Source organism: Camelina sativa, chromosome 3 (assembly GCF_000633955.1).
Source record: "Camelina sativa cultivar DH55 chromosome 3, Cs, whole genome shotgun sequence".
In the NCBI taxonomy this organism is placed as follows: Eukaryota; Viridiplantae; Streptophyta; class Magnoliopsida; order Brassicales; family Brassicaceae; genus Camelina; species Camelina sativa.
The window spans coordinates 2,462,838-2,476,738 of record NC_025687.1 but is presented as its reverse complement, the minus strand read 5'-3'; the positions used below and the strand labels follow the sequence as shown (position 1 = coordinate 2,476,738).

The following is a 13,901-nucleotide window of genomic DNA, read 5'->3' as shown; positions in this document are numbered from 1 at the left end:
GATGTGTGCAAGACCGACTCCGGTGGAAGAGAGCCCTTTCAGGATGTGATAAGGGGTTTGTCTTTGGTCGCCATACCCGGTGATGGAGACAGGACCCGAGTAGCCTAGTTCCTTCAACGCCCCTTCTATGCTCGGACGGACCTGACGAGCATCATAACCCTCGCGGGGAATCGGACAGCCCTTCATGTCCCACCACACCGCTATTTTAGCTGTCGCGTACTCAGGCTCCGCATTCATCTGAACCATTCTATCAACTTCAACAAATCACAGACACAAAGTTCTCGATCCGTAGGGTTTCTTCTACTCCAAGTGTGATGTACTCCCCTATATATACACCAAACTAGTGGGCCTAAATTAAAGCCCGTAAGTCTGGCTTTTCTGGCTTTTCTGTTGGAGTTGATAGACTTGCTTCTTCACAGCCATTGAGTTAATTATGGTTTTCTGTTGTGACCTGTTTCATGGAGAAAGACAACATTGTTCAAACACATCAACTAAATAAAACTGTTTAATTTATATGAAATCTCTTTTATTTCAAAAGCACTAGAGATGCCCAACGAATGGTATATATCTATCCAGCAAAGACTTACAGCATCTTGTGGCAAAACTCTTCCTTTTGGAGACTAAATTTATTGATGTTGTCAGCTGATGCAGAAGCAAATGCATTCCTACAAACAAAGAGAGAGAACATTAGGAAAACTAGGATGAGCGTCTTAAAGACTCGGCTGTTGGAAAGACTGACAAGGTGGATGCCATGCAACTATACATACTCTTTAGGATGGAGAGTCATTGCTCGGACAGACTTCTTGTGATGTGTTAGTGCTGCTGCCATCGTTTTGCCTGCATATAATATAATCCAGCATTATTCAAATGAAACCATACACTTGCACCAGTGATTATACAATGAGAAGGGATAAGTATGGCTTTTAAGTCCAAAGGGTTAGAATGATAAGACATACCATATCGAAGGTCCCAAAATTTAATGGTCGTGTCATGGGATCCAGTGACAACTTGTGGATCCTGCAACATCACAGATCAAACTGAGTTATGATAAAAAAAAAAAAAAAGATTCCAGAAGAAATCCAAATCAATAACAAGAAGTCCATACGTACGGTTGGACGAGTGAAAACAGAACAAACGGTGTTCTCTTTGCATCTTGGTACAAAATATCTCAGACCTGCAAATAAGAAAACATGGAAAAATTCAGTAAAGCTCAAGATCAAAAGAGCAGCAATATACATATACTAAAAACTCACTATTTCATCATAAAAGCATCTAATGCAAAGAGAGATTACAAACCCTTATTTCCCCCAAATCTCAGATAAAAAATTCCAACAGAAACAATCCCAAAAATTCTGAAAAAATTGAAAAGCATAGAGAGCTGAGCTTTCTCACTCAAAGCAGTAGCAAACTATCCACGAGTGAAGTTAGCAGCAGCAGCAGAAGCAAGTAAGATCTGATCAATTCCCAATTCTCAATTCCCAACTCTGCTAACATCATAGAACCCTAATTTTGCTCACATCAATTCTCAATTCGTTGAATCCTAATTTTTGCTAACATAAAAATCCCAATTACAAATGAAATTCGGAGAGAGTTTCTTACCAGATAAGGAGATTGGAGCATCACTGAACCAAACTGTCCCATTTTGGCCACTTGAATCTCCGATTTGGTGAACGAACCCTAATTTTTGCTAACATAAAATCCCAATTAAAAATGAAATCCTAATTTTTCTGAACAAAACTGTCCGATTTTGGTCACTTGAATCTCCGATTTGGTGAACGGATCGTCACTTCTCGGTTTGCTTTCGTCGCCGGAGAAAGAGAGAGAGAGAGAGGAGAGACGGAACCGAAGAAGAAGAAAAACAAATTGATTTTTTTTTTTATATTAAAAGGTATCACCCAATAATTATTGGACACGTCAATAACTCCTATGGTCTCTTATTATTAAACACATTACAAAAATCACAATTGACAAGGAGAAGCCGTACAACATAATTTTGAGAACTTAAGATAAGTTTGACGTTTCTTTTTGTCTTTAAGAAAGCTGTGAGCTTCACTATCTGAGGGAAGAGCTGGAATGGCTCCCTTTTTAGTCGTCGTGATGGCTCCGCAAGCGTTTGCAAATCTCAAAACTTTCCTCAATCTCACTTCATCCTAAGAAAATGAAATAAAGCGGTAATCATGTAAATCATATTTTGATCGAACAATGAATGAAGGAAGATTCATTCAATATTGATGAGTACTCACCTCGAGTACTGATTGATCATCAACAATCTGGTGCAGAAGCGCACCAACGAAAGAATCACCAGCTCCGGTAGTATCCACCGCATCCACAGGGAAAGTTTCAACAGTTCCATGGAATTTCTACAGAGTGTGTGTGTTTTTTATTTATAAGTAAGATTTCTTTATCAACAAGAAACCAAAAAAACAATGTTATTAATACCTTTGTGAAATAAGTACATCCCTTTTCGCCGAGAGTAACAAGCAAGAGCTTCAAATTGGGATGCCATAGAGACATTGCTGTCTTGTCATCCATCGTTTTGTTTTCGGTCAAGAACTCAAGCTCCACGTCACTGACCTTAATGATGTCAGCCTTGTCCCATATGCTCATGATCTGAGTCCGAGCTTCTTCAGGGGATGGCCAAAGAGGTTCCCTCAGGTTTGGGTCGTAGGACAAAAGAGCTCCGGCTTCTTTCGCCACTTCCATTGCCTTCATGTGAGCCGACCTACATGGCTCCGTTATCAAACTTATTGATCCATAGTGAAACACTTTCGCCTGCACAAACAAATACAACAAGGGTTAAATTTACACGTGAAACTAAAGGAGTTAAAATCTTGAAATCTTAAAAACAGAGAGAGAAAGATTTACGTACGGATCTGATTAGTTCAAGATTGAGTTCGTCTGGCCGGAGAAGCATATCGGCGCTGGGGTTCCGGTAAAACATAAACTCTCGTTCTCCATCGGAACGCAGAGTCACAAAAGCGAGTGCGGTTCTTGCTCCTTTGTCGAAATTGACCCCCTCATCAGCAACACCGTTCTTTCTCAAGATTCCGGCGAGCATGTGACCGAAATCATCGTCACCAAGCTTTCCTACGAAGGCGGAACGACCTCCGAGACGTGACACGGCGATGGCAACGTTGGCAGGAGCACCGCCGGGAGCTTTGAGAAATCCGGGGGATTCAGAGAGGGAGACGCCGGATACGGTAGGGACAAAGTCAATGAGCATCTCGCCAAAACTCACGATGAGGCCTTTCTCGCCGGTGGATGATGCCATTTTGAACGAGATCGATTTTGCGTTTGAGAGATTGAAGATTGAAAAGTGAACGACGTTAAGACTAGGTTTTACTAGTTTATATAAGGAGTGAGGATATGGTTTAGATATTTTGTGGTCTCTTTTCTTTTCTTTTTTCTTAAGAAAAAACAAATCATAAACCAGTCAAACCTTCAAGATATGTTGGAACGTGGACTAACATAGCTTATAGAAATTGTAGATATACTAACTATATCTTGAATTCCAGATATATTAACATTTCTGCAATAAAATTCTTCCATCTGATTTTCATTTGTTCCATAATTGTAGTTGATGCAGTTTTTAAGGTTCAAAGAATTCAACATTTCTATATGGTTGAGATCATGGAAATGTTGGATAGTGGATAAAAACAAAACACTCTTGACTCTATTCTCACTCTCTTTGACCTATAAATTCATATGTATCATATTATAAGTTTTTCCCTTTTCAGCACAAAAAAATGATTAGAAGTCATATAGTCTAATGGAATATAGGAAGTTCACACAAAAAAAAGTTGATACAAAACGATAAAAGTTGGCAAAGTTTTTAAAAGATGGGACTGGCTCATCGATGAGAGACAATTAATTACAAAAGAGGATACTATTTTGTAGCCTTGATTAACATTTAACGTAAGAGCAACCAAATTTAGCTAGCTTCTCATTCATAACAAACAATTCACACAGACAAAAAAAAGACTGCTAAGCACTCCTAATCAGTCATCAAGCTGCTTGGTCGATTCACTTTTCAAGTTATTCTCCTAGAAACATTTAGAATCTTCTAATCATATCCGCAAACTACAAATACAAAATCTATTTGTCTCATCCTGTTTCATAGAGCACTGGAAAGGAAGAGTACGAAAAGAAGACCAAAAAAAAAAACAGAATCCGTATATTTAATTTTACGTTCATTCTCTTCTGTCCGGTCTGGTTTTAATAAAAATTGAACTGGATTTTAAAAACCGGTATATTTAATTTTGTAAAACCGAATTAAACCAACCTATCTCTTGATTTCGTTGCACTTTCCCACGATGCAGATTCTCATTACGTACGTTAAACATATTCTTTATCAGTGAGCAAATTCACCCATAATTCTTTCTTCTTTTTTTTTCATTCCTAAAACAATAGAATTAAATCAAGAATACAAAAAGAAAAACACACAAAAAAAATGCCAAAAACATGAAAATTATTTAACTCAAAGAACAAAGACCACCGCCTTTCATCATTTGTCTAAACTCTTGGTAGTTAACCCTACCATCACGGCATCACCATCAACATCCACTTGCTTTATCATCTTCTTACAATCATCCAATGTCTTACCTTGCTTTAACTCCAAGGAAGACAAAACCGCCTTCAATTCATCCACCGTTATAAACCCATCTCCATTCTGATCAAATACATTGAAAGCTTCCTTCATGTCTTCTTCTTCTTCGTCCATTATAGTTTTGTAAAGCTCCCCAAACTCGTCTATGTCCACGCACCCGTCACCATTCACGTCGATCTTCTCGATCATCTGAGTCAACTCCTTGTCGGGGATGTATATCCCGAGGCTTCGCAGTGTCTCGCTTAGCTTTTCCCCCGTGATCGTCCCGTCCCCATTTTTTTCGAACATTTGGAACAGACGTTTTAGCTCTGTCGGATCCATCTCTTTTTTGAAATTTGTATGGCTACGTGTGGAGGAAGAAAAGAGAATGGTGAGGGTTCCGTGAAGCCTCGGGAAGATCGTTTACCCTTTCCTCGCTTCTTTGGAGATCGATGAATCGCCCCGATAAGGGCAGGAATTAAGAAATCTAGGTGGGAGTTAAAAGAGTCAAAGAGACATTAATTAGCCAAAAATAGAGAGGAAGACGGAGATAGAAGATTTGTCTTTCTTTGATATTGTTAATCGGTAAAGGAAGAGGACATGTTGGGATGGGGGGTTTTAAAAGGATACAACAACTCTATGACTTTTATGGAATCATATTAATTTGTTTATAGTATTACTACATTCTTAATTTTTGTTTTTCAGTGGGAATTTAATTTTTTCAGTGGGAATTTAATTAATTATTTCCTTTTACCAAAAAAAAAGAAAACAAACAGGTCCGTCAATACAAGACTGAGTTTGTGTCGTTTTGTTTTGTTTTTTGTTTTCTCTGCTGCGGCTTAAAATGACATCAATTTTTATTTTCTTTCAAGGACCGCCCAATACACGCTTGGATCAAGCTGCAGATACGAAACTCATTCAACTCTTGGCTTACATCCAGGGGCGAGAGACAAATACACCAGCAGAGATCAGGCAGAGAAGGAGAAGGCTGCTACACAAGAATGTGAGTAACTTGTCTATGTGAGTAAGTTATATTTGTGCGTAATTGTTGTTTTGATGTGCATGTTAAACGAAACAGAAGCGGAGCAAGGGAGGATTTACTGGAAAATCACTAACCATCCTTTGAAAATCTTACATGATAAAGATTGTAATAAAACACTTAATTCAAATAATCTAATCTATACTAAATAAAAGTATAAACTATAAGCCTTTTTAAGGCGTCCACATAAGATTTTAAACAATCTATCGAGATTTGACATGTCATTCATTAACATTTTTAAAATTTACAGAATTTTCTATATTAAAAATTATTTTAAACAACCTATCAGGACTTAACATGTCATTCATTAACATTTTTTAAATTTCGAAAATTTTTTATATTAAGAATTTTTAGAAAAAAATAAAATTTTAAATTTATAAAAATAAAAGAACTATTGTATTAATAATTCCAAATTTAACAATCATCAATTTAATAGTTTCTTAAGAAGTTCTTAATTTAATATTTTTCAAAATTAATAATACAATATGTTTTAATCAACTTTGTTTTACATCCATTGATGGAGATGCCCTTAGTGTACAAAAAAAGAGCACCTCTATTAGCATAAATAATAGTATAATATTACAAGTTTTAATTTAGAATTCAGTTCATTGTTTACGTTCATTCTCTTCTAAGATGCAATTTTTGATATTTTTTTTCAGATTAATTCGATTGATGGACATAAGAGTGATATATTTTTTTGTAGTAATATTTAATATTAAGTGATATATATTTAACTATTATAAGGCTGTAGTAAATACATTTTCGAAACATAGTAATATTGAAGATATCTTCCGAACGTGGACTAAATATAGCTTATAGAAATTGTAGATATACTAACTATATCTTGAATTCCAGATATATTAACATTTCTGCAAAAAATGACTCTTCTATCTGATTTTCATTTGCTTTAAGGTTCAATGAATTCCACATTTCTATATGGTTGAGATTATGTAAACGTTGGATAGTGGATGAGAACACACTCTTACTCTACTCTTATTATGTTGACCTATAAATTCACATGTATGTTATCGATCAGAGACAATTACAAAAAGAGGATAATATTTTTGTAGCCTTGACTAACATTAAACGTAAGAGCAACAAAATTCAGCTAGCTTCTTCGTTATAACAAACAATTCACACAGACAAAAAAAACTACGAAGGACTCCTCATCAAGCTTCTTGTTCGATTCACTTTTCAGGTTATACTCCTAGAAACATTTAGAATCTTCTAATCAAACTACAAATACAAAATCCATTTAACTCTGCTGTCTCATCCTGTTCATGGAGCACTGTAAAGGAAGAGTACGAAAAGAAGAAGAAAAAACAACACAGAAGCAAGCTCTTCTTTATTTAAGTTCTTTCGCAATCTCTCGATCTGACTCAGGCAAAACTGTTTCATCCGTTAAGACGGAAGAATCACCTGCACTTCCATTCTGGTTTTGTTTTGGTGCTTGTTCATGGTTCTGGTTCATCATGGTTTGCATGTCCTGCATTCTCGTGCGGACAACACTGGTCACCAATACTGAAAACAAGTAAAAGACTGGTCACTATTACACATACACCTATGATCTCATGATCTATCCGTAGAGAATATAGGAACTAGTAAACGAAACTCTGGTAATTAAAATGACAGAAAAGAGAATCATACTAGCTGCAGTGCCGATAGTCCAGACCCAGAGGATCTTCAAGCCAGGACTCTTCTCTCTCCCCATTTCCCCTAGCATCATCACAAATTCATTCCAGAACTTTGAGCAACACCAAACCAAAAACCCAATTGTAACAAGGTTTAAAACTAAACAAGAAGAAGCACTCAATCTAGCTGGGGATTGTTTGTTCGAAACTAAACAAGGTTCACTTAGTAATCAACCATTGCGAAACAAGAAACCAATCTGCAGTAAGCTATAGGTGATCTAAACGAGTTTTGCAATAAACATCTTCCACCTAAAACTGAATGACTAAGATAATATAAACATAATCGAAGCCAGATTACGACAAATCTCGTATGAATGTAATCCCAACACATAAGAGCCTCAGAAACGAAACTGGTTACAACTAATCGCTGTTTCAAAACCCTTGATTAGAAGAAACCCTGAACCCTAAATCGAGAAACTGTAATTGGAGATTTAGAAATTTACAAAATTGAAAACTGATTGCTACTTTCGTGAACTCCAAAATGCTTACTGGGTTTGAGTAAATCGACATTAGCGATATTGAGCCAATGTGACAAGTTTTGGAACGGAAACAGATACATAGAAAGGATCAGGGAAATAGCTAAGAGAGGAAAAAAATATACCTCTTTCGATTTCAAAGAGAGACCCACAGAGCTTGAAAGCGATGGATATGTCCTCTCTCTCTCTCTCTCTATTCAGAGAGTAAAATGTCAAAGAAAGACTTTTTTAGATTTCAAGTTCTTCTAAACTCGATAAGAGTGAGGAAGAAGAAGAAGTGGTAACCGATCTGGTTTAAATAAAAATTGAACCGGAATTTTAAAACCGGTATATTTAATTTCGTACAACCGAATTAAACCAACCTATCTCTTGATTTCGTTGCACTTTCCCACGATGCAAATTCTCATAACGTACGTAACGTTAAACATATTCTTAATTATGAATTTATGATAATATTTTCCCAAGACGATTCCTTTTTTTTTTTTTTTCTTTCATTCCTAAAACAATAGAATTAAATCAAGAATACAAAAAGAAAAACACACAAAAAAAATGCCAAAAACATGAAAATTATTTTAACTCAAAGAACAAAGACCACCGCCTTTCATCATTTGTCTAAACTCTTGGTAGTTAACCCTACCATCACCATCAACATCCACTTGCTTTATCATCTTCTTACAATTGTCCAAGGTCTTACCTTGCTTTAGACCCAAGGAAGACAAAACCGCCTTCAGTTCATCCACCGTTATAAACCCATCTCCATTCTGATCAAACACATTGAAAGCTTCCTTCATGTCCTCTTCTTCTTCGTCTTCCTCGTCCATTATCGTCTTGTAAAGCTCCCCAAACTCGTCTATGTCCACGCACCCGTCACCATTCACGTCGATCTTCTCGATCATCTGAGTCAACTTCTTGTCAGGGATGTATATCCCGAGGCTTCGTAGTGTCTCGCTCAGCTCTTTACCCGTGATCGTCCCGTCTCCATTTTTGTCGAACATTTGGAACACACGTTTTAGCTCCGTCGGATCCATCTCTTTATAAAGTTGTAGATTTACGAGTGGGTGAAGAAAGGAGAATGGTGAGGGCTCCGTGAAGCCGAGAAAGGGTTTCTCCGGAAGATCGTCTTTTACCCTTTCCTCGCTTCTTGGAGATCTATGAATCGCCCCGATAAGGGAAGGAATTAAGAAATCTAGGTGGGAGTACTTAAAAGAGTCAAAGAGAAATTAGTTAGCCAAAAATAGGGAGGAAGACGGAGATAGAAGATTTGTCTTTCTTTGATATTGTTAAACGGTAAAGGAAGAGAACATGTAGGGGGGGGGTTTTAAAAGGAACTCTATGACTTTATGGAATCAAATTAATTTGTTTATAGTATTACTACATTCTTAATTTTTGTTTTATGGTGGGAATTTAATTCGTTTTACCAAACAAAAAAAAAAACAAGAAACAGTACTACGGGAAAAGTCGAGTCAACTTATCAAATAATATGCAATCTAATCGATTTGTGTATCTTTTGAAGATAGATAACCAAAACAATTGTAACATATATTTTTTTTTCGGCTGCATGTCTCTCTTATGTGTTTAAGAATAATGAACATCTTAAACAAAAATGCTTAGATAGTTAAATACACCTACAATAACATATGGTTCAATTGGCTACAAAGTTAGGGAAGATAAGTTATCCAAAAAATAACAAGTGAGTTAACAACCAGTTATCATTTAGTAGTAGCAAAACATATGATAACCGGTTGGGAGGTAATCAAAAATTCTTAATATATATATATATATATATATAATTTGATTTAATATGTAAACAACCTATCGCGATTTGATATGTCACTCATTAATATTTTTAAAAAATTTCGAATTTTTTATATTAAAAATTATTTTAAACAACCTATTAGGACTTAACATATCATTCATTAACATTACTTAAATTTCCAAAATTTTCTATATTAAAAATTTTTAGAAAAAGGAAAATTTTAAATTTATGGAAATAAAAGAACTATTGTATTAAGAATTCCAAATTTAACAATCATCAAATTAATAGTTTCTTAATCAAAATTAATATTACAATATGTTTTAATCAACTTTGTTTTACATACATTGATGGAGATACCCTTAGTGTACAAAAAAAGCTCACCTCTTTTAGCATAAATAATAGTATAAGATTACAAGTTTTAATTTAGAATTCAGTTCATTGTTTACGTATATTCTCTTCTAAGATGCAATTTTGATGTTTTTCTTCAGATTAATTCTTTTGATGGACATAAGAATGATATATTTTTTTGTAGTAATATCTAATATTAAGTGATATATGTTTAACCATTATAAGGCTGTAGTAAATACATTTTAGAAACATAGTAATATTGAATATATCGTCGGAACGTGGACTAAATATAGCTTATAGAAATTGTAGATATACTACTATATCTTGAATGAATTCCAGATATATTAACATTTCTGCAAAAATAACTCTTCTATCTGCTTTTCATTTGCTTTAAGGTTCAATGAATTCAACATTTCTATATGGTTGAGATCATGTAAACGTTGGATAGTGGATGAGAACACACTCTTACTCTACTCTCACTCATATGTTATTATGTTGACCTATAAATTCACATGTATGTTATCATATTATAAGTTTTTTCCTTTTCACCACAACAGATGATTAGAAGTCATATAGTAAGTAGTAACATCATATTGGAAACGAACCAAATTAAAGAGTTTGGTACATCCGTAGTCTAATGGACTATAGAAAGTTCACACAAACAAAGTTATACAAAACAATAAAAGTCTGCAAAGTTCTAAAACGACGGATTGGCCGATGGGCCATCGATCAGAGACAATTACAAAAAGAGGATAATATTTTTGAAGCCTTGACTAACATTAAACGTAAGAGCAACAAAATTCAGCTAGCTTCTTCGTTATAACAAACAATTCACACAGACATCCACTTCGTTATAACATATTTTGTTTTATTTTTTCGGCAATGTAATGTGCTTTTCTAACGGCGTTCGAGTTATCTGCTGCATGTCTCTCTTATGACTTTAAGAATAATGAACATCTTAAACAAAAATGCTTACATACATGCACCTACAATAACATATGATTCAATTGGCTATAGAGTTAGGGTAGATAAGTTATCCAAAAAATAACAAGTACTGTGTATCTGATGAGTGAGTTAACAACCAGTTATCATTTAGTAATTAGTAGTAGCAAAACATATGATAACTGGTTGGGAGGTAATCAAGAATAATTCAGTTACTCTTAAATGAGACAATTGCAAGAATCATTTTTTTTTTTTTTTGTTGTTGTTAAAGACATATTTAAGAATCATATATCTAGATTGTAAATGGTTGGGAAGTAAAGGAGTATATCTAGATTTAAGAATCATATATCTAGACATATTTTTGTTGGTTGCACGTTTGGGTCAAAACAAATTTCACATCATCAGTTTAAACATTTATATTTAGTAATTAGCTAAAAAAAACAAATTTATAATTAGTACTAATATATATATATATATATATATATATATATATATATATAATTTGATTTAATATTTTATAGTTGAAAAAGACAGCCACAAAAAAAAAAAACAAAAACCAAAACCTGACGAAGTGGTGAGCCACTATGCACACTCCACCCAACATTGCGGCTATGACCAACGAAAGTATCCGGAAAAGATTTTTGTTTTTTTTAAATTGAATTACAGCGAGTCGCATTCGATTTTCATTTTTCAGAATAAGATCTATGACTTTGCCAAAAGAAAGAAAGAATAAGATCTATGATTTTAAAAAATATTGTAAAGTTTGGAAAATTTTTAAAAAGTGCCCACACGCAGGATCGAACTACGGACCTTCAGTTTACAAGACTGACGTTCTACCACTGAGCTATACGGGCCTTTGCTACATAAACGTCAATTATAACTATATAAATAATATCTGTGATCTATCTACACCTTTCTCGGGACGATTCCCCAAAGGCCGAAGGAGACTTTCAATCATCTTATACTAAACCACTCTCCGGAACCAACCACTGTCTCGTCGGCTGCTCTTTGCTTGTAATCGAGGTAGTCATTACTAACCCTAGATTTTTCTTGCTTGTAATCGCTCTTCCGTGAAAGTTTGGTACTGAGTCATTTTCCTTATTTGATTCTCCCAGGCCCAGACGATCATCGCGGCTTTAACCCAGTTTCGATATTTTCCTCTGCCGCTGTGAGAGGTGATACTTTGATCTCTATACTTCGATTCTTCAGTACCTTGGTTGATTTCGCTATTCATCTGGTTTGATTTTCATCTCTGTATTATAAACCCTAGATTTTTATTTTCGCCGTGAATGTTTCTTTAGGACTTATGGTGCTTTGAATTTTACGAATCAAACTTGATTATGTTGAATCAATTTGGTGCTTCTCTGAGTTTCTGATTCGTTTCTTTTTAATAATTTTGGTTTAGTGATGGCTACTCCGGAAGAAGTAGAGTATGACAAGTTTCGAGAGAGAGTTGAGCGTACTGTGTATATAGACGAGCTCACGCCTCTAGCCACAGTCCCCGTTGTTGAATCTGCTGTGAACCAGTTCGGAACGGTCAAGAGTGTCAGCTTCGTTCCAAACTTGTTGGGTCCAAAGGAGCTTCCAATTGGTGCCCTCGTTGAGATGGAGACCAAAGAGATGGCTGAGAATGTTATCGCCACTGTGACTCAGTTGCCTTTCATGGTTGCTGGAATGCCTAGGCCTGTGAGAGCTAGTCCTGCTCATCCTGACATGTTTTGTGATCGACCAAAGAAGCCTGGTAGAAAGATCCGTTTTCGCTGGATGAAGCCTAATGATCCTGATTTCGACAAGGCTGTTAAAATGAAGCGGCTTGTTCGTAAACATTCCGCTGAAGCTTCTTTTTTGCTCAAGGTGCTTTTTTTTCTTCTTTCTGTGGCATGGGATCTGATGGTGTTTGATGGGTATTTTATTCTCTTGTTGTTGAGGACTATGGTGCTCTTGTGAATGTGTTTTCTTGTTTTTCTGTTTTTTTCAGAAACAGCTCGAGGAGGCGGAGAAGCTGTCTAAACAGCAAGCTGAGACGACGATAACACATCATAAGAAGTATGAGTTGTGTGGTAAACTCCTCCACGATGGCGTTGCTCAGAAGCTGGCTGAACGTTTCAACATGAAATTTTTTCGCTAGAGAGGCACCATCTTTCCTAGAGATGATGGGTGTTTTGCCATTGTGTAGGTACGATAAGAAGGTTGAAGAGTGATAAGAGTGTAACTAAGTACTAGTAAGTGACAAATTGTTTGGGGAATTGCTGAAAAAAAGCCAGGGATGGTATTTTGCTTAGGATTTTGTTATGGCCACTAGTTTGTGCAGAGTCTATTCTGGTTGAGCTGACTTTTTGCTTTGGATGCTACGTTTTTAGCCTTTTTTACTCTTAATGAAGAATGTTCCAAGCTGCTCATATATGTGTCTGTCTACTCCACAGTTTCTACGAAGCTTCTTTAGCTGTTCCAACTTTGATTTATATGTGAAGCAAGTACAAGCGTGGAATACTTTGTGCTTCAGCGTAGATTAGTTGCAGGGAATTTGAAACCTGTCTCTGTGATGAACTGTTTCTACTTTCCAGAGGACTATAGACAATGTTTTTACTTTTTAGTATATAACCTTGATCTTCTCCTAGTCCTAATTATCAAGCGAAACAATAGTTTAAGCTTTGGAGACATATTCTTCTTCTCTCTGTTGTGTTTGGTTGTCTACATTCATAGTTCTCAAGTCCGGTCTAAAGTTCCAGAATCGAATAGTTCATGTGAACATAGCTAAATTAGTTAGAGAACCGGTTGACACATTTATTTGAGAGATAAGAATAAGATAGTCTGATAAGATCTACACGGTTTCTATGTTGGAGCAGACAGACATTGTAACGAAACCAAAAATTGTGTATAACAGAAATTGTAAATTTCGGTTTAATCATGTAAATGTTGTTCTCATGAGCCAAAACAAAACGTTGAAAAAAAATCCAAACCGATGTAAAATCCAAATATACATGACTTCGATCGAAGTCTTAAAAGTTCAATCAAAGATGATAATGATTGCAAAAAAAGAAGAAGAAGATAATAATGATATTTG

General features: G+C 35.5%; 6 protein-coding genes and 1 non-coding gene across 10 annotated transcripts; 1 reads left to right on the top strand and 6 right to left on the bottom strand.

Annotated features, from left to right (window-relative positions):
* Positions 7 to 1,858, bottom strand: LOC104763920 (the record flags this gene model as incomplete). The annotated part of the gene is made up of 4 exons (XM_010487330.2): positions 1,600 to 1,858; positions 1,106 to 1,174; positions 957 to 1,017; positions 7 to 237 (listed from the first exon to the last, which is right to left on the bottom strand). Coding segments are annotated over exons 2-4 (339 nt in total), but the record flags the coding sequence as incomplete, so codon positions are not given.
* On the bottom strand, positions 1,959 to 3,271 carry LOC104778582 (probable fructokinase-3). The gene is made up of 4 exons (XM_010503034.1): positions 2,870 to 3,271; positions 2,440 to 2,772; positions 2,244 to 2,360; positions 1,959 to 2,150 (listed from the first exon to the last, which is right to left on the bottom strand). Exons 1-4 carry the CDS (start codon positions 3,269 to 3,271, stop codon positions 1,959 to 1,961), a joined length of 1,044 nt encoding a protein of 347 aa, XP_010501336.1.
* LOC104763910 (calmodulin-like protein 7) lies at positions 4,501 to 5,309 on the bottom strand. The gene has a single exon (XM_019243305.1). It carries the CDS (start codon positions 4,925 to 4,927, stop codon positions 4,505 to 4,507), a length of 423 nt encoding a protein of 140 aa, XP_019098850.1. The 5' UTR covers positions 4,928 to 5,309; the 3' UTR covers positions 4,501 to 4,504.
* Positions 6,667 to 8,041, bottom strand: LOC104763895. Of its 2 annotated transcripts, none has more exons than XM_010487307.2 (3): positions 7,805 to 7,899; positions 7,272 to 7,340; positions 6,667 to 7,145 (listed from the first exon to the last, which is right to left on the bottom strand). In XM_010487307.2, exons 1-3 carry the CDS (start codon positions 7,872 to 7,874, stop codon positions 6,970 to 6,972), a joined length of 315 nt encoding a protein of 104 aa, XP_010485609.1. In that variant the 5' UTR covers positions 7,875 to 7,899; the 3' UTR covers positions 6,667 to 6,969. The 2 variants fall into 2 exon arrangements, with proteins under 2 accessions (XP_010485609.1, XP_019096852.1); XM_019241307.1 differs by lacking the exon at positions 7,805 to 7,899 and adding an exon at positions 7,917 to 8,041 and having other exon boundaries at positions 6,675 to 7,145.
* On the bottom strand, positions 8,329 to 8,929 carry LOC104763888 (calmodulin-like protein 7). Its single transcript, XM_010487294.1, has one exon. The coding sequence runs from the start codon at positions 8,817 to 8,819 to the stop codon at positions 8,364 to 8,366; it is 456 nt and encodes a 151-aa protein (XP_010485596.1). The 5' UTR covers positions 8,820 to 8,929; the 3' UTR covers positions 8,329 to 8,363.
* On the bottom strand, positions 11,620 to 11,691 carry TRNAT-UGU. Its single transcript has one exon. It is a non-coding gene; the product is annotated as a tRNA-Thr (tRNA).
* On the top strand, positions 11,756 to 13,282 carry LOC104763869. 3 transcript variants are annotated; one of them, XM_010487282.2, is made up of 4 exons: positions 11,756 to 11,860; positions 11,953 to 12,012; positions 12,243 to 12,691; positions 12,822 to 13,282. In XM_010487282.2, the coding sequence occupies exons 3-4, from the start codon at positions 12,245 to 12,247 to the stop codon at positions 12,963 to 12,965; spliced, it is 591 nt and encodes a 196-aa protein (XP_010485584.1). In that variant the 5' UTR covers positions 11,756 to 11,860; positions 11,953 to 12,012; positions 12,243 to 12,244; the 3' UTR covers positions 12,966 to 13,282. The 3 variants fall into 3 exon arrangements, with proteins under 3 accessions (XP_010485584.1, XP_010485567.1, XP_010485575.1); XM_010487265.2 differs by having other exon boundaries at positions 12,816 to 13,282; XM_010487273.2 differs by having other exon boundaries at positions 11,953 to 12,074; positions 12,816 to 13,282.